We start from the raw sequence: 20,131 nt of genomic DNA, 5'->3' as shown, positions 1-20,131 counted from the left end.
CCAGTAATACTTTTAACTATTTGAAAGTAACTAGAAAGTTTCTGTATGCATTTGTGTAATTTCTTTATCATTGATATATAAGAAAGGAAGCCATTGTGTCTTCAAAGGAAGAGAAACCTTTACAACTATAATTTCTTGCTTTGGTTGTGAATCATCAGTAACTGCATTAGCAGCCACGTTCATAGTAGAACTTCTGAAGTCGTGATTACAGTAATAGAGCTGTTTGGGTGACTTCGTCAATCGTTCTTCAATTTGTTGTTAGTGGTCATGATTAGATATCAATTATATAGTAATAATAAAAGTGTGGGCTCACTCTAAAACCGAAATGTTTTTCAAATTTTTCCCTCATTGCTCACAGTGTGTAGCCCTGGGGAAGTTACTTAACATTCCTGTGCCTCAGTTTCTCATCTGTAAGATGCTAATAATAGTACTTGGCTCATAGGATTGTTTTCAGAATTAAGTCTATATGCTCTCAGAACAAAGATTGGCCTTAATAAGGTGATAGTAAATGCTAGCTGTGATATGATGATGATGATAATGATGATGGTGGTGATTGGTGGTGGTAGTGATAGAAAAAAGGAAGAATCATTGTTTCCAACAGATAACTTGCTCCTACCAAAGCCCTTGGAGGTTCCCTTGTATAACTGTTACCATCAACAATCTACTAAAGATATATCAGTATTAAATACTGAAAATACTAATACTGAAAATCGGTGGGCGAAGAGGTGGGAAAAGTATGGCATTTCTCAAAGCTAACTTTGACTCGTGTTCTCTTATTACTTCCTGTCTAGTCAAATATTTTTGTACCCAGAATTATTCTTGCCACATTTACTCCCTAGCAAGCTGGATGTACTTCAACTTTGAATACTTCTGTTTCATCAGCTTTAAAGATAGTAAAATAATTTAATATGCCAGTCTGTGATAATGTAGAATAGAATATATAATAGAGTATATTCTGTATTATAATATAGAATAATACAGTGATAACTTCAGGAGATAGAAATTATGTCCAAGGTTTATAGCACTCAGCCTGGCACATAAAAGTGTCCAGTAATGGTAGTTGTTGTTGTTGTTGTTGTATGCCGTCGAGTCAGCCCCGACTCATAGCGACCCCTCCTTGGGTTTCCGAGGCAGTATCACTACGGAAGTAGGATTGCCCAACCTTCTATTATTTATTATCACATGTGGAGTTCTTCCCACTGCTGTTGAGTGGATTCCAACTCATAGAGACCCCCACTGGGTTTCCAAGTCAGCAAATATTTACTGAAGTAGATTTTCCTGTCTTCCTTCCATGGAACAGCTGGTGAGTTTGAACTGCCAGCCTTCAGGTTAGCAAATGGGCTAGGCTCTGCACCACCAGAGCAGTGTTTAAAAACAAAAACTTAAAATTGAACTCTGTATTGATAGATGAACCAAAATCCACTAGCTCAAAACAAATTGCTAATAGAGAAAATGGTTGGGATTTTTTGATTGATCAGTCTTTTTTAAGTCATTTTCATGACTAGGAGTACTCATAGCAAAGCTAATGTCTCTAGAGTCTAATAGGAATATCATGTAACTTTTATGCCCTTAACCATCCTCTGCCCCAAAAAATGGATTAGCTGGATTTTAAATGGAGTATAAAGACTCATTTCAGTAGAACATAGAACATCTCTTTATTCAAGTTAGTTTGTATAATATTGTTTTTTATTATTTTTAAATTGTAGTGCCTAAGGCATTTGACTGCTAACCAGAAGGCTGGCGGTGGCGGTTCAAACCCACCAGCCACTCCTCAGAAGGCAGATTGGGCAATCTACTTCTGTAGTGATACTGCCTCAGAAACCCAAGGAGGGGTCACTATGAGTCAGATCTGCCTCCACGGCAGGGAGTTTGGTTACTGCAAACCCAAGTGGCACTGCTGTATCTTATCATACAATGAAAGTTAACAGGCCTCTTGCAGATTTTCAGCAGAATAATTATATCTGCCCTATGCCTGCATTTGATGGGTCAGGGCAATTCTCAGACCCTTTGAAGTTTTTTAATATTGTGCGGTTTTTCAGTCTGTTATTTAGCTCAGATTCTCCTAGAGTGTCTAGAGTTACTATACTACCTTCTAAAGTATTACTATTTGAGAGGAAGCCCACTTAATATCCCAGCCAGTTGACCAGAGCCCACTAATTTTTGGTGTGTTTCTGCTTGTTTCAAATTCTTAGGTCATGCTGTGCTCTCAAATCTTACTTCTGCAGCTTTTGAGATTTTAGCTTTTTATCTGTAATACCTCTTTTCTGCATCCCAAAAAGTATATCCGTAGTCTCTAAATAATTACAAAATCGCAAAAGCAGCTTTGTAATATGTAAAGATATTTACAAAAAGTTGTGTGCCTGTAATTCTCATAGGGAAAGTTTCTTCATTATTTTTCTTAATTCTAGCTAGATCATATGGATCTTGGAGAAACATTTAGTCATAATAATGGTATAAATATTTTTACAGTGACTTTTTTTTCTATTCTGAAAATATGGGCCAATTGCTTTGAACTAGCAGCAGGCAATCTGTTCTCCCCTCCTTTGTCTTGTATGTAAACAAAACATTATGACTATCAGAATGAGAAATTGTTGTTAATATTTGTGAAGGTCTGGGGAAAAAAAATGCTTTGAGAACACTCCTGATTGAGCAGAAAATTTAGAGAGTGTGAGTTTGAGATATTACTGAACAATAAGGGGCATAAAAATGAATTTGGGACTCACTAAAGCTGTTTAAAAAGGAGCTCTGGTGGGTGTGGTGGGTAAGACATCTGGCTGCTAACCAGAAGATTGGTGGTTCAAACTCACGAGTCTCTCCAGAGAAGGAAGATGGGACAATCCACTTCTGTAGAGATTTACAGCTTTGGAAAGCCAATGAGGGTTGCTCTGAGTTGGAATTGATTTGATGGCACTGAGTTTGGTTTTTTTATTGGGCATCAACACCTGTGATCTCATTTAAAACTCACCTAAGACCTGTGAAACAAAAGAAAGCAAAACTCACTGCCATTGAGTCAATTCCAACTCATAGAGACCCCCATTGGGTTTCTGAGGCATTAAATCTTTACGGAAGTAGATTGCCTCGTCTTCCTTCCATGGAGCAGCTGGTGGTTTTGAACCACCAACCTTCTGGTTAGCAGTCAAATGCCTTAGGCACCACACCATCAGAGCTCCTTCAGACCTGTGAGACAGGTATTAAATCCACTCTGTAGAGATAGAAACAGACTCAGAGATGCTACGGGGCTTGTTCAAGATTACATAACTACTATGTGATGCAAATACTTTACTCTTGACTGTTAAGCTAAAGCTTGGTGATTCAAAACCATGCAGCTGGCCCCAGAAGAAAAGACCTGGTGACCTGCTTTGATTAATATTACACCCAAGAAAAGTGTGTGGCGCAGTTCCACTCTGTAACACATGGGTTGCCATGAGTTTGATTTGCCGGCAACTAACAGCAGCAGTAAGTGAAACAGTTACTTACCCAAATCTTTCAACTCTAAATCCCTTGGTTACTATGATGCACTGTCTATTATCAAAATTAGATGGCTGTGTTATGATGTCTATCATAGGAATATGCCTCTTTACCATGAATTCAGAAAATACCTTTTTTCTGACGCAGAACAGGAAGAGTGGTCAGATTTGCATTCAGCTATTCATAACAAAAAAAAATCTGACAAGATTATAAATAAGGGGTATTTTTTTCTTCACCACAGCAAGAAGTGCAAACAGCAGCTCAGGTAGACACTGCTGCTTAAGTAGCTAAGCACCCTCTGACTCTCTGGAGGCTCCCCATTCTGACAAAAAGACTTTGATTTGTAACCATCATCGTCACAGAGAAGCTACTGCACTCCAACCTCAGGTTTAAGCTAAACAAAAAGGGAAGGGGAAGGCAACTAGTCATGCCAGTTGTATGAGCCCCTTCTTATCAGGAAAGTAATAGCACTCTCAAAACCCAACCCCATAGCTTCCATGTCCATCTCAGAGCCGGACTCAGGTCCAGTGATCCCCCTAGCTACAGGGAAGCCTGGAAAATGAAGTTGTTTTGTTTTCTTAAAAACCTGTTGCTGTCTAGTTAGTTTTAACTCATGGTGACACCTTACGTGCCAGAGTAAAACTGTGGGTCACAGAGTTGTAGCAATTTTTTGGAAGTAGATTGCCAATTCGTCCTTCCCAGGCCCTCTGCGTGGACTTGAACCACCACATTTTGGTCAGCAGCCAGCCCAAAACCCACTGCTGTCAGTTCAACTCATAGGGACCCTTTAGGACAGAGTAGAACCATCCCATAGGGTTTCCAAGGCTGTGAATCTTTACAGAAGCAGACGCCCCCATCCTTCTCACGTGGAACAGCTGGTGGGTTCAAACTGCCCCTTTTTGGTTAGCAGCCGAATGCCTTGACCACTGCGCCACCAGAGCTCCTTTGGGCAGAGCACCATCCAGGTACTCCATTTTGACCACCAAAATACATCTGAATTCTTTCTGTTGAAAACCAAAGGAGAGAAGGAATATTGGATAGGCATCCAGCAGCAATTGCCACAAAGGAATAGATGCAAAATGTTATACTTACCAAAGAAAAAGGGCTTATTCTTAACCCCCAAATAGCTAAATAGCAATATGATACTTGGTTCCATAAAGTTCTGAGTAATATTTCTTAACTGATTAGATATGTAGTATATTGGATGAGGAGTTGGAGATAACAAGTTTTCTAGGTTTTTGCTTATTTGGCTATTGAGCCTATTAAGTAAGGTAGACAATATAGGAGGTACAAGAATAGCTGGTCTGGAATGAAAGAGAGTAGATTTCATTTTGGCCATGTTGAATTTGATGTACCCGCAAGACTACATGTGAAAGCTGCCCTGTTAACATCTAATGCGGTCCTGACGTTTGGGAGAAAGGCTCGAGCAGAAGGTGGAGCACTTCTTACTCATCAGGTGGTAGTTAAAGGCACACTGACGCGCTCATCCTGGAAGATACGTATAGTGAAAAATAAAAAAGGGCTACAGCTCAAAACTATAGTGAAATGATTATGAAATAATAAATAATACATATTATGTAATACAAAATAACAATTAAGAGAAATATAATTGAAAATCAGGTTAGGGAAAAAGAATCTAACAGGAGATTAAGAATGGAGATCCAGGAGGTAGAAGACATTGTGGGAAAGGTTCAAGAAGAGAGAAGACTTCAACAATGGTAGATAGAATCAATTGCAAACTCCAGAACAAAAAGAAAATTAAAAAGACACCTCTGGCTAGTAAGTTAGGATGTTATTGAGGATCTCTTTTTCAGTAAATGGCAGGTGAGAATGAGTGGAAAGTTTTAGACTCTGAGGGAGAAAGTGGTAAATGCATTTGTTAAGGAAAGAAGCATGAGCTCTGAACCTGAGCTCTCTGAATCGGGACTTCAGTACGGCACTGGCATTTTCATCTCTGAAAATTACAAGAAATCAGTGGAAATAGAGGCTGATGTTTCTTAAGGAACATCTGATGACTAATAGACACAGAGTTCCCATAGAGCCAAGCCTTTGGGAAAGACATGACTGACTACCAGCACTGATTCCTCCTCTACAAATTGTTCAGGAAAAATTATAAATTTTTCTTTCTCTTTATAAATTTCCTTCACACCAAGAGACAGATGGCTCTTTAGTAAGTTTTAGGTAAAGCTGAGGGCTACCCTGTCTTTGATTGTGTCATTTTGCCATAAGCTATTCTTTCTGCTCCAAGTTTCCCATTTCCCCCAGATGAATACCTTACTATGTGTCATTTGCTCTGACTCATTGTTTCCTAAAGAGTCCCAGTGAGTCCTACAAACAATGCGTGTATTTCTAACCCCTACACCCAGTGTGCACAGCTCTGTCTTCAGTGACCACTTGGTAACTTGAAATCAGTTACAGGGGCATTGTTTATGCACTGGAAGTCAGCAAATGCTGCTAACTAGGGCATTGTTTTCCTCAGAGTAGTTAAACATTTACACACATCACTGCCTGTGCATGATCATCATAGAGAATAAAATGATGAGGTGACTGAATTCTACTCAGCTATATTACAGTATATTATGCTCCAATTTGATACTTAATGCAGATACTACCCCAGTATACAGTCCAGGTAAAACTCAGTCTATTCATTTTGATTCATTAGACATTCATTGAGCTCCTACTATGTGCCCAGCACTGATCTAGATAATTAAAATATTAAGATGAATAGGACAATGTCATTGTCCTCAGGATGTTTATAATCTAGCAGAGTAAACAGATTCATAGCTACACACCATGCGGTGTCATGTGATAAAACTATAAGAAAAACATGAATAAAGTAGCTTCAGAGCAGCCAGAAGGCAGTGATTTATTCTTCTGGAATGCGTTAAGGAAGACTTCACAGAGGAGGTAGCATCTAAACTATACCTGGGAAGATGGCTAGACTTTTAGCTTATGTTGAGGTATCCCATGCGAAGTATGAATCTAGGAAAATTGGTAGTTGTCAAAAATGAAACGGAACACATAAAGATCGATATCCTCGGCATTAGTGAGCTGAAATGGACTAGTTTTGGCCATTTTGAATAAGACAACCATATGATCTACTATGCTGGGAATGACAGTTTGAAGAGGAATGGTGTGGCATTCATCATCACAAAGGATGTTTCAAGATCTGTCCTGAAGTACAGTGCTGTCAGTGATAGGATAATATACATACGCCTACAAGGAAGACCAGGAGCTCTGGTAGCATAGTGGCTAAGACACTTGCCTGCTAACCAGACGGCTGGCGGTTCAAACCCACCAGCCACTCCTCGGAAGGAAGGTTGGGCAATCCTACTTCCATAGTGATACTGCCTCGGAAACCCAATGAGGGGTCGCTATGAGTTGGGTTTGACTCGACGGCACATAACAACAACAACAACACAAGGAAGACCTATTAATACGACTATTATTCAAATTTATGCACCAACCACCAAAGCCAAAGATGAGGAAAGTGAAAATTTTTATCAACTTGTGCAGTCTGAAATTGACCGAACATGCAATCAGGATGTGGTAATTATCACTGGTGACTAGGATGCAAAAGTTGGAAACAAAGAAGAATCACTGGAAGTTGGAAAATTTGGCCTTGGTGACAGAGATAATGCTGGAACTCACATGGTAGAATTTTGCAAGACCGCTGACTTGTTCATTGCAAACACCTTTTTTCAACAACACAAAAAGTGGCTCTACACGTGGACTTCACCAGATGGAACACACAGGAATCAGATTGACTACATCTGTGGCAAGAGGCGGTAGAAAAGCTCAGTATCTTCAGCCAAAACCAGGCCAGGAGTTGATTGTGGAACAGACCATCAACTCCTCATATGCAAGTTCAACTTGAAGTTAAAGACAATTAAAACAAGTTCAAGAAAGCCAAAATATGATCTAGAATATATCCCTCCTGAATTTAGAGGTCATCTAAAGAATAGATTTGATGCATTGATCACCAATGGCCAAAAACCAGAAGAATTGTGGGGGGATAGCAAGAACATTATCCATGAAGAAAGCAAGAGATAACTAAAAAGGCAAGAAAAGCAGAGAAGACCAAAATGGATGACAGAAGAGACTCTGAAACTTGCCCTTGATTGGAGAGTAGCTAAAGCAAATGGAAGAAATGACCAGATAAAAGACCTGAACAGAAGATTTCAAAGAGCAGCTTGAGCAGACAAAACCAATTACTCTAATGAAATGTGCAAAGACCTGGAGTTTGAGAACCAAAAGGGAAGAACACGCTCAGCATTTCTTAAGCTGAAAGAATTGAGGAAAAAAATTAAGCCTCAAGTTGCAATATTGAGAGATTCTATGGTCAAAATATTGAATGATGCAGGAAACATCAAGAGAAGATGGCAGGAATACACAGAGTCACTGTATCAAAAAGAACTGATTGATCTTCATCCACTTCAGGAAGTGGCATATGATCTAGAACCAATGGTAATGAAGGAAGAAGTCAAATCTGCAATGAAAGAACTGGCAAAGAACAAGGCTCTGGGAATTGATGGCATACCGATTGAGATATTTCAACAAACGGATGCCCCATTGGAGGCACTCACTCAGTTATGCCAAGAGATTTGGAAGACAGCTACCTGGCCAACTGACTGGAAGAGATCCATATTTGTACCCATTCCAAAGAAAGGTGATCCCACAGAATGTGGAAATTATCGAAAAATATCATTAATATCGCATGCAAGTAAGAACTAACTGAAGATAATTCAAAAATGTTTGCAGCAGTATATTGACAGAGAACTTCCAGAGGTGCAAGCTGGATTCAGAAGAGGACGTGGAACAAGGGATATCATAGCTGTTGGCAGATGGATCTTGGCTCAAGGCAAAAAATACCAGAAAGATGTTTACTTGTGTTTTATTGACTATGCAAAGGCATTTGATTGTGTGGATCATGATAAATTATGGATAACATTGAGAAGAATGGGAATTCCCGAGCACTTGATTGTACTCATGAGGAACGTGTACCTTGACCAGGAGACTGTCGTTCAAACGGAACAAGGGGACACTACATGGTTTAAAATCAAGAAGGGAGTACATCAGGGTTGTATCCTTTCCCCACACTTATTCAATCTATATGCTGAGCAAGTAATCTGAGAAGCTAGACTGTATGAAGAAAAACGTGGTATCAGGATTGGAGGAAGAATCATTAACAACCTGAGATACGCAGATGATACAACTTTGCTTGCTGAAAGTGAGGATGATTTGAGGCATTTACTGATGAAGGTTGAAGAATACAGTCTGCAGTATGGATTACGTCTCAATATAAAGAAAACAAAAATCCTCACAACTGGACCAATGAGCAGCATCACAATAAATGGAGAGAAAATTGAGGTTGTCAAAGAATTCACATTGCTTGGTTCTACAATTGATGCCAATGGAAGCAGCAGTCAGGACATTAGATGACATGTAGCACTGGGAAGGTCAACCACGAAGGACTTGTTTCAAGTGCTGAGGAGCAAGGATGTCTCCTTGAGGACTAAGGTGTGCCTGATCCAAGCCATGATATTTCCAATCGCCTCATATACATGTGAGAGCTGGACAATAAACAAGGAAGACCGAAGAAGAGTAGATGCTTTTGAGTTGTGGTGCTGGCAAAGAATGCTGAAAGTACCATGGACTGTCAGAAAAACTAACAGATCTGTCCTGGAGGAAGTGCACCTGAAATGCTCCTTGGAAGCAAGAATGGCCAGACTTTGTCTCACCTACTTTGGTCATGTTGTCAGAAGGGACCATTCCCTGGAGAAGGATGTCATGCTTGGTAGGGTGGAGGGTCAACGAAAGAGGGGGAGGCCTTCAACAAGATGGATTGACAGGATGGCTGCGATGATGGGTTCAAGTATAGCAGGGATCATGGAGTTGGCGCAGGATCGGGCAGTGTTTCGTTCTGCTGTGCATGGGGTCGCTATGAGTCGGAAATGACTCGAAGGCACCTAACAACAACAATGAGGTATCCCACCTGACAGCCTTTCCTTCTGATTCCATCACACAGGCCAACTCATAAGTTCTCCAATTCACATACATTATTTAGAACAATCCCTGTCACAGGGTGGTTATGTAATAATGTTCTCCCAAGTTTTATTACTGTATAAGACTGAAGATGCCATCAGGCCCAAAGAACACTCAGTCCTTCATTCTCTGAGGAAAAGTGTAGCTACTTGACTCCTTTCCAGACTGCCAATGATAGTCATTACGTTTCCACTTTACCCCAGAAGCTTCTCCTTGAGCTCTAAAGCTTCTGGAAATCTCTCAGCTTGGGATTCTATTTGGAGAATACTGTTTAAAAGGCTGGCTCTTAAATAAGCCCTCAAGTTTCTGTGGACTTTTCTCACCATGTTCTTCCCAAGTACAGGTCATTATCATACCCTCTGTAGTAGTCCTACATAAACAAAATTATCTCTGGCAAACACATTTTTGAACAGTATTCAAATTAAGCACTAATAAGAGCCTTGAATAAGACAGAAGAGAAAATCATCTGAAAGAAACTCCTCAAAGAGAGAGTACCTGCGGTTGTGCTACTGAAAAAGGGCCAACGACTACTCTTTGAGTTTTCACCTGAAATAAAAATTGGTTGAGGAAAGTGAGAGCATCCACTCACTCCCCTGATGGTTTACAGACAGCGTTGCTGGACTCCCTCTGCTAGGTTCTTGTCCCATCAGCCACATCCTCAGACTGATGTCAGGAGCCCTGCCTAGAACTTGTCCCTCCCCTTTCTCTTCCAAGATTATGTTTACTCTAAGTTTTTCTTTTCTTTTGAGGTTCTCTTTGAGTTTCCTTTCTGAATAAAGCATTAGTATTTCTCCAAGTATCTCTTGATGGCATAAAACTTGTTTTTCTCCTTCAAAATTGAGCTTTCTTTCCTACCAGTATTTTGCAACAGTCATTTGCAAAACTAGAGTTTTATACCACATATTGCAGTTTTCTGGTGAGATTTATTAAACTGCAGACAAGCAATGTTTAAAGACACTTGCAATCCTACCCCCATCTTTGTCTGAGAAGTTCATGTACAAAGTTCAAACAACCAGAGTTGCTGAGACGTTGTAGAGGAATCAAAACCAGAAAGTTACCTAATTGAAGAACTTGAGATGAGAATTATGCAGAAAAATGAAAATTTTAGTAAGAAATTGAATTTGTGTGTTTTCCTCAAGCATATTATCCTAGAATTTTAATAATAATCTTCCTAGTTAAGTTTTGCAGATACACTGTGACTCTCCACTAATGTGAAATACATAAAGAGAACATTAACATTAACTTTTCGAGGCCACTTAGGAATCCTTTAGAGCCTGAAACATCCTGAAGAACAATTGTTTCCTGTAAATATTTTGCCCCTTGATAAACTTAACATCAAAATGTTGTTGGGAATAGCAGCTTCATGCTCATCCAGGATTTAAATGACCCCCAGTTAGAGTACATTTTTCACCTGAGATCATGTAGTTCTTTCTGTGCGATGGATCATCTTTGTTTTGTTCCATTAAACAGAACGATGAGCTTATTGTTCATTTATCAGCTGTAAACTAATGCATGCTAATTATTTAAAACATTGTTGTAAAGTGACCACTTTCTAAGTAAATGGATTTATTGATTCACATTCATTAGTATAAAAATAATAATTTAGCTACTTCTCTCTCACTTAACCCTATTGTTGTACCTAAAACTAAAATCTCGTTGGCTTCAAGTCGATTTTGACTCATAGTGACCATATAGGACAGAGTAGAACTGCTCCATAGGGTTTCCAAGTCCATAGTCTTTTACAGAGGAGCTCTAGTAGCGTAGTGCCTAAAGCACTTGACTGCTAACCCGAAGGCTGGTAGTTCAAACCCACCAGCCACTCCTCGGAAGGAAGGTTGGGCAATCTACTTCTGTAGTGATACTGCCTCGGAAACCAAGGAGGGGTCGCTATGAGTCACAGTCAACTCGATGGCATATTACAACAACAATCTTTTACAGAAGCCGAATGTCATGTCTTTCTTCCATGGAGTGGCTGGTGGGGTCCAGTTGCCAGCCTTTCAGTTAGCAGCCTAGCACTTAACCACTGCACCACCACCAGGGCTTCTGTTTTACCTTAGACAAAGTACACATACATTTAACATCTTAAGTATAAAACCCAATATTAGATCATATATCACTTAGATTTCTGTTTTCTGTGAATTATATATGTGAATGTGTTATGTTACGAATACATTAAAAATATGTTCTGAAGTTTTAGTTCTTACAATATTTTCTCTCTTTGACCTTCTTACCCTGTTGATCATGTGTCTACTTGTAATGGAAGCCTGAGCTACATCCTCCCAGAGAAAAGCATATGGTGCAAGCCTTGAGTGGATAGCAGTAGCAACATCAAGCTAGAACTTTTAGCTCATTTCTTATCATTCTTTGTATCTACTATTCTTTTCAGTGTCTTTAATGAGCTTCTGCTTTGGACACTGGGATTGAGCAGCAACTAAACTGTATGTTATTTGATGTTTTGGGGTATTTTCCTTATTGCTCACCAAAAAAAAAATCTTGGGGGAAAAAAAGACATTATTATTTTACTAGTACTGGCTGGTAGGAAGACTATCCATCAGAGCAATTAAGGCTCTTACTGTGAGATGCTAAGAGAGCTACAAAATGAGGCAGATACTGTCCTGACCCTGAGGAGTTTATATTCTAATGGAAGGTTTCAGAAATTAAACACAAATACACATACACAACACCTGTAACAAGAGGTAGCACGTGATGAATTACTTGAAAGGTATAAAGCTGTAGTATGGGGAATCTTATCTTTTCTTAAATTTTCCATGTCTAAAATTGTATCTCAGCAAAGTAGATGATCTGGGAGGTGCAACCAAAGACACCTGTACCGCACACCACGGCCATAGGTGTTTCAAACACTAAAGAATTGATTTAACCTTAGACTAGCCACTCCTCAGAAGGAAGATGGGGCAATCTACTTCCGTAGTGATACTGCCTCGGAAACCCAAGGAGGGGTCGCTATGAGTCAGGTCCGACTCGACGGCACATAACGACAATAACAGCCTGTATGCACCTATAAATCATAGCAAAAGGATCAAAAGTCATGACAGCTAAAAGACAAAGGCTACAGCAGGCAAGGTAGAAACCTAATTACTGAGATTCAAGTAGATAGGATTCAGAGATGCAGGCGAAGCAAACTGGACAAAAGCTATTGAGGGAGTCATGGAATACACAGATACTAGGCAGCTTTGGACAAGGTACCAAAGACAACGTAAAACAAAGCCTACTCATCTGCAGCCCAAAGTGTCATATGTATTTCCTGTTGAGATAAAGCTATTTCTTCAACTTCCTTATTAGCATATTTTTAAACACAAATCTTTTGGATAAATTTAGAAAAAGTTGTATTTTTAGTGCAGTTTTAATATATTTATTTCTGGTATGTCTACGTAATATTTCTTAAGGTAAAGATACTGTTGCTGGAATTGATGCTAAGCCAGCTACCACATCATCATCATCATTGTTATCATCTGTCATTTATTAAATGCTTGTTATGTCTCCAATAATGTGTTAAGTGCTTTACATGCATTATTGTATTTAATTCTTGTAGAAAACTTAAGAGTTGGTACCATTGTTATATGGGATTTAGAGAAACTAATTGGCTCAAGATCACAATTGATGTAGCCAGGTTGCAGACCCATTATGCCGTCTCACTCCAGAGCATATGCTCGTAATTATTGCCTCTATTACCCCCTAGGGAGCTCTGGTAGCATAGTGGCTAAAGCACTTGACTGCTAACCAGAAGGCTGGCGGTTCAAACCCACTAGCCACTCCTCGGAAGGAAGGTTGGGCAATCCTACTTCCGTAGTGATACTGCCTTGGAAACCCAAGGAGGGGTCGCTATGAGTCGGGGTCGACTCGACGGCACATAACAACAACAACAACAACATTACCCCCTAGAGTTGGAATTTACAGTTTGTCATTTGAATTTAGGTGATGTAATAGTCCCATGAACAAAAATAAAATAACACCTGAACTGTTTTCCTATCCAATTATAAATTATTTTAAAAGATACAACAGCAAACTGCTTCTCTTTTTGTTATAAAAATAATAAAATCTCCCAAACACAGTACACCATCTAGTGAATTTACTTTATAGCTTCAAAAAATTTCCTAAAACTTTGATTTTTCATATAAATGATATTTCCAAAAAATATATAGATAAAATACTTCAATATATTCCTCAACTTGAGATCAAATTTACTTTCAATCAATTTAATGAAAACATATAAATATATGATACATTTTATATATGTGCCTATGTTTGTATATATGTATATATGTGTGTGTGTGTGTATATATATATATAGAGAGAGAGAGAGAGAGAGAGAGAGACATAGATTATGTGGAATACACCCATTGAAATGCTGTTCTAGACAATGGCTAAAGACATTCTTATTTAAAGTAAGTTGCCTTTGATATTTTAAAATGAAATTAGTTTAGAAAAAGAATGAAACTAAATTTTCTTCCAAATAAATGCACTATAAGTAAGTAATCTTCCTTCTAAAACCAAACACAGCAGTTCTGTTTACACAGATATTACCTGGAAAAAAGATGGCAATTTTTTGAGGAATTTGTTATTCATTTTGATAATTGAAATTTTATCCAACAATATAGAAAGTTAATATGGACTAACAAAAGCCAATTTCTCACCTAATTTGAATGTACAGTTATAGAATAATATATTTGATTATTAAAAGTTAAGAGAACCATAGAAATAAACCTTTTATTTTACGTTTGAAGAAAAGGATCAGTTACTTACTGACTCAAAAATATGTGGCTAGATAGTGGGAGATACTCGGGGAAAAAACAGATTATTTGAATCTAATCTAATGTTTGTACTATACTCTGTTGCCATTCAATTTATCTTGGCCAAAATGTTTATGTGTATCTAATATTTGCAGTTAATTTGTATTTGTTTATTAGATAATGATAAATTACAGTGAATGGTTTATAGAAGATAATCATTCTTTTAAGACTTTGTAAAATTTGCCAGTATCTGTGGTTAGAAAATTCTCTCTTACACATTTGATTAGATAAGGATGTTTTAAAACTACATTTCAAATACATATAAAGAAAATATATGTATGTTCTCTTAACCCAGTAATAACCATATTTGATATTACTAAGAATACTGTTATAACACCATTTAGCAATGGTACAGTAGTAATACTGGGTATATATATATATATATTTATTTACGTTATGATAGACACCGTATTATGCACTTGACATATATTTCTAATTTTCAGAACAGCCCTGCAAGAAAGATATATCCTCATCGTCTTGTAAGCAGGCTTTTAAAAGTTAAATAATTTGCTCAGGTTTACACATCTAGTAAGAATTTTGCTCAAACCTAGGTTTTCCAGATTCCGAAGTCCGTATTTTTATATGCCAACATGCTGACTCCCAGCAAGTTATCTTTTGTTGTCAAAAATAAAATAAAATATGGTCCATTAGTTTTTACATTAAATGTATTTTATGAGAATAAGTCATTAACATAAAGCATTTATGATGATTTTTGATTTATCAGAATATTTGAACACCCTGAACGGCCTACACCCTGGCTGTGCCAGTTAACTATTTCAATTCCAGGAAGTTTGAACTATTGTAAATAATAATGCCTTTTTCTAATATTTCCAGGACTCATCAAAATTCCAGGAACAATTGAAAATTAAACTTTTGTCTTTTCTCTTGGCATTACTAAAATAGTTAGCGTTTTAATAATTAGATTTTCTATTATCTCCAGGTTTTCAGTGAAGCAAAATGGCTGAAAGAGAAACTTTTGATGGCTACCAGAATTGGTTTTTATAGGATGTAATGGCAACTTTACCATACTCTTTCCTCCAATTTTATTCAAAAATAAAAACTTCTTCTCCCTAATGTCCAGCCAATTGTTATTTCCCAGATTTCACCTACATGCTCTTCCCTGAGGCCATTGCTGTTTAGAAACTGTTTTAATGGCTCTCATTGGGGTGTGGTGAAAACGCTCTAATGCCTTTGCTAAAGACAAGGGTTTCCTATAAATTGAATTTTTCTTTTAGGATAATTGCCATTCACTCTTATTTTATATGCAACTGAATGGGGTTTTGCAGTATCCTCTGTGGACAATTAAAGTGCTGAAATTGGAGAAAGCTAATAACTGCTTTGTGTGGTAATACTGACAACTTCTGCATGTTTGTCAATCTGTGTTAACAGTATCGATCAGGATGGGATCCTCATAGAGGGGCAGATAATGTTTCCACTAAATCTTCGGACAGTGATGTAAGTGATATATCTGCGGTTTCGAGGACTAGTAGTGCTTCTCGTTTCAGCAGCACAAGCTACATGTCTGTCCAATCAGAGCGGCCAAGAGGAAACAAGAAAATCAGGTGAGTCAGGGGACTTTAGCAGTAAACCCCTCTAAACAGACTTTAGAAGGTCTTCCTTTTTCTTCTTCCTTTGTATAAACTGAAAATCCTTTTTCCTGAAAGATTAAGGTACATCATTAAGGCACCAAGAACTTCTGTATACATTACTTTTCATTGTATTTTGGGGTACATTTCAGATTTCTTGCATAGAAAATAATTTTATGGAATTGAAGAGGTTTGCTTACTATATTATTTGAAGTATATCATTAGTTGTTTTTTTAATGTTCTAGTTAAAAATAATGTTATTATTATATTTTTACTGAGCTTAAAGTAAAATTAAAGTGGCAGTTAAGTAAAGGTGAATAGAAAAACAATATTTGTGGAGGTTTTTTTTTGCTGAGTACATAGGAGGCTCTCCCATCCTCCTGAAATTTTTATAAAAACATGTAAAAAGTCTTCAGCTTCTAAAGGAAAATTACAAATGAAATATATACTAGTATAACTTGAATTTCTCATTTGATGTATTACAGTTATGGGCATCTGAGCTAACAGACTTTTTTACCCCTATCGGGTTAAAAATCCCTATAATGGAGAGAACCCAATCTTTCACCCTGTTTCTATGAAAGATCATAAAAAGATAATAGGATTTTGAAACAGTTATGATTAAGTGTTGCTTACACAATGCTACTCTGATAGATACTGAAAAAGTTTTCTGTGTTTAAAAGATGTGCTTTTTACTTATGTTTATTAGTTTTTTGTTACCTTTCTGTTTAATTTCTTATGCATTTCTTTCATTTCCTTTTTGTGTTTATTTGCATGCCTTCGGTTTGTGTTGCTTTCAAAAGACCAAAGGGAATAGAAGAGGGAGGGAAAGAAGGGGATAAGCATGAAGAGATAGTTCATAAGGAGGAAGAGGTAAAGGAAGAAAACACTCATGAGAAGGAGAGAGGGAGAGAGATTACAGAAACCTGTCATAAGGAGAGAAACCAGGAATCAGGAGAGGAGGAAAAAGCACAAGATATACCTGAGGAAGGGAAAGAGGACGAACAATGGAGTAAAGAGGATTTGCAAAGGCAGTTCTCTCAAGAGGATGCCAGGTAAAATGTGCTTATCTGTGTGTAGATATTTCCCATTAGTAAAGTAGTCCTTTTTCCTACTCCAAAAATGATTTTTTGCCATTTATGTCTGGCTTATTTATCTTGTGTTTTATCTACTTGGCTTCTAATACAACCTATTAATGTGTTGGTAAATTATTATCAAATATATTGATTTATTGCACAGTGCTTGGTTAAACAGTTGGTTGCTAATTGAAAGGTCAGCAGTTCAAACCCACCAGCTGCTCCATGGGGACAAGATGGGACAAGGATTTTAGCTTGGAAACTCTATGGGACAGTTCTACCTTGTCCTATAAGGTAACTTGAGTTGGAATCAACATGATGTCAATGGTTTTTGGTTTGGTTAATCATTAATCTTTAACTTTTAGCTCTGAGAGTATCTTAATAATTAATGAATCAAATTTAAATTTCCCTTTAGTATGAATAGCTGTATCTCTTCCCCATTTGTACAGGAATATATGAGTGAAAAAGAGAAACTTGCAAATTCTTTACCAGTAGTAAAGACTGCTTCAGAGGGAAAGAGAGTGAGACCTTTAAAATGAGGTTCTGAGAGAGCTGAAAAATTTGAGCCTAGGGAATAAGAATTATTATATACTGGGAACGAACTTCACAAATGAGTGATAAAATATGTGGCAAAAAGTAAGCTTTGTTAGTTTCTGCTTGCTTTCCTTCCCTTAGTTTTCTAGTGCAGTTAGACTCTGAGGAAGATCACAGTGCAGGGCCAATGCCCTTGGGTACTTGGAAAAGACAGATGCCCCCGGGGCTTATTACAAAGCACATTGTTGAGTTAGGCCCATCAGGAAACTCATTTCTGCTAGAGAGCTGCCCAAGGAGCAACTTGGAAAAGGAGAAAAAGGGCTAAGAGACCCAACCAGCAAAGCATAAAAACAATTACATTGTTACTTTCATAACACAAAGCATAAAATAAGAATGAAGCTAGCTTTGCAGTGTTGTCCTGAAAGTCAAGTCAGCACAAGTATGTTATCCTTTTGCTTAAGGAGATGAGGTTGCTCTAATTGCATACATCTAAGATAGAGAATTGCAAATCATCTACATTTTGCAGGAATTGAGGTTTCTAGTGGTCTGGTAGCATAGTGGCTAAGACACTTGCCTGCTAACCAGACGGGTGGCGGTTCAAACCCACCAGCCACTCCTCGGAAGGAAGGTTGGGCAATCCTACTTCCGTAGTGATACTGCCTGGGAAACCCAAGGAGGGGTCGCTATGAGTCGGGGCCGACTCGACGGCACATAACAACAACAACAACAAGTGGTCTAAAATTTGATACTGTGTTAGTACAAAGTCTGCTTGATAAGCAACACCTATTATGAACCAAATTTTACATTATTTTATCTAAACCCAATCTCAATTTGTGTTTAATCATAACTAATGAGAAAGATGTTTGAGGCAGACATTCATCTCTTGAGTATACAGTTTAGTTGATGATAAAATAGTTTAGTCGATGACAATTCACTTTTTTCTCTCAGACTGGAATATTTAACTATGTCTGTGACCTTTGAAAACTTATGTATAATGGTTAGGCATTAAATTTAAAATGAATCTTAAGTTAGGAATATTTTGTGATTTGAGTCTTAACCAGTAATTTTAAGTCTATTTTGTTACTTATCTGACTTTTGATAATTACATTGGCTTATTGAGAAAGATGACCATTTATCTGATTTTTGAGGTCTAGGATCACTCCATCATTAATTCACAGAGAAAGCTTTCCAAAGTTTCCTTTCTTCCCAACACATAGAAAAATGTTAGTCTCTAATGTGTTTTCTTCTCCAGATACTGTACATGTAGGGACACTTGAGCCCACTGGTGTTTGCCTGGAGCCAAAAACCCTTACTGGCTTGGAGGGTAGATGTTTGGAAGAGAGTAGAACCTTAAGCTTCCTTTATTTTAATTTACCTTCTTCATTATGTTCTTCACGAAAAGAATACATTATTTTATAGGGAAAAGGGAAAGATAGTATATTCCTAGCAATCTGATTCATTAAAGCACTATACTCAGCTTAAAACCCACTGCCATTGAGCTGACTCATTGCAACCCTTTAGAGCAGAGTAGAACTGCCCCATATGGTTTCAAAGGCTGTAAATCTTTATGGAAGCAGAGTACCTCATCTTTCTCCTGTGTAGTGGCTGGTAATTTGAAACATGATCTCTTTGGTTAGTAGCTGAATGCTTTAACCACTGTGCCACCAGAGCTCCTTGTACTCAGCTTAAGTAATTGTATAGTATTTCTGGAACTGTAAATTAAAGGAGGCCATGATGCTTTCTCAATGGAACATTGGCAGGCTTGCCTCATTTTATTGTGCTTGGTTTTATTGCGCTTCATGTTTTACGAGTTGAAGGTTTGTGTCAACCATCCACTGAACAAGTATGTCAACACCATTTATCCAACAGCATGTGCTCACTTTGTGTCTCTATGTCACATTTTTTGTGACACTTACAGTATATCAAACTTTTCATAATGCTATTACACACTTAATAGACTATACTATAGTATAAATATAACCTTTATATGCACTGGCAAACCAAAACAATTGTGTGACTCGCTTTATTGCAATACTTGCTTTATTGAGATGTCCTGGCACTGAATCCACAATACCTCCCAATTATGCCTGTTCCTGTTAGATAGCAAGACATCAAATGCAGTTGTTTGTCATACTGTGTTGGTGTTATTCGCCAGTTACTGCAACATACAATCCTGGAACTGCTTTTATTTCTGAGAATAAATCCAAAGACTCTTATTCTGCGGGAAAATATGACTATCCTCAGCAAAGTTTTGTTTTAGTAGTTGATAAACGCAATCATAAGTTGCTTAAAAGCTGAAAAAAAAAAAAAAAGAGTATATGCTTATGTAATATTGTTGGAAAGAATCTTGTTCTAAAATGTACCATTGGGAGTTCCGGCAAGATGGCGGGCTAGGCAGAAGGACTGCACAGATACTCTTCAACAAAGGAAAGGGAAACCAATTAACACAGACACAGAAGATAATCTTGGACCCCTGAGGCTTGAAGGGAAGGATACAAAAGTGGACTAAACCCCAACTAGCAGAAGAATTTGGGTGAAAATACCAAAAAAGGAGACACATGGAGCTGCGGTCTGGCAGCGGCCTGAGCAACCCTGATGGCACAGACAACAGGGCTTG

At 37.9% G+C, this 20,131-nt stretch overlaps 1 protein-coding gene across 1 annotated transcript in view; it reads left to right on the top strand.

Annotated features, from left to right (window-relative positions):
- Positions 1–20,131, top strand: part of RIMS2 (regulating synaptic membrane exocytosis 2) — a 726,314-nt gene that overhangs the window by 572,472 nt on the left and 133,711 nt on the right. Inside the window, exon 24 of the mRNA XM_042783638.1 lies at positions 15,711–15,883. Coding sequence (XP_042639572.1) covers positions 15,711–15,883 — 173 coding nt within the window. The remainder of the gene's footprint in view (positions 1–15,710; positions 15,884–20,131) is intronic.

This window comes from Orycteropus afer, unplaced genomic scaffold, assembly GCF_000298275.1.
Source record: "Orycteropus afer afer isolate SDZICR_OR568_19922 unplaced genomic scaffold, OryAfe1.0 scaffold00021, whole genome shotgun sequence".
Lineage (NCBI taxonomy): Eukaryota > Metazoa > Chordata > Mammalia > Tubulidentata > Orycteropodidae > Orycteropus > Orycteropus afer.
This window is presented reverse-complemented; position numbering and strand designations above follow the sequence as displayed.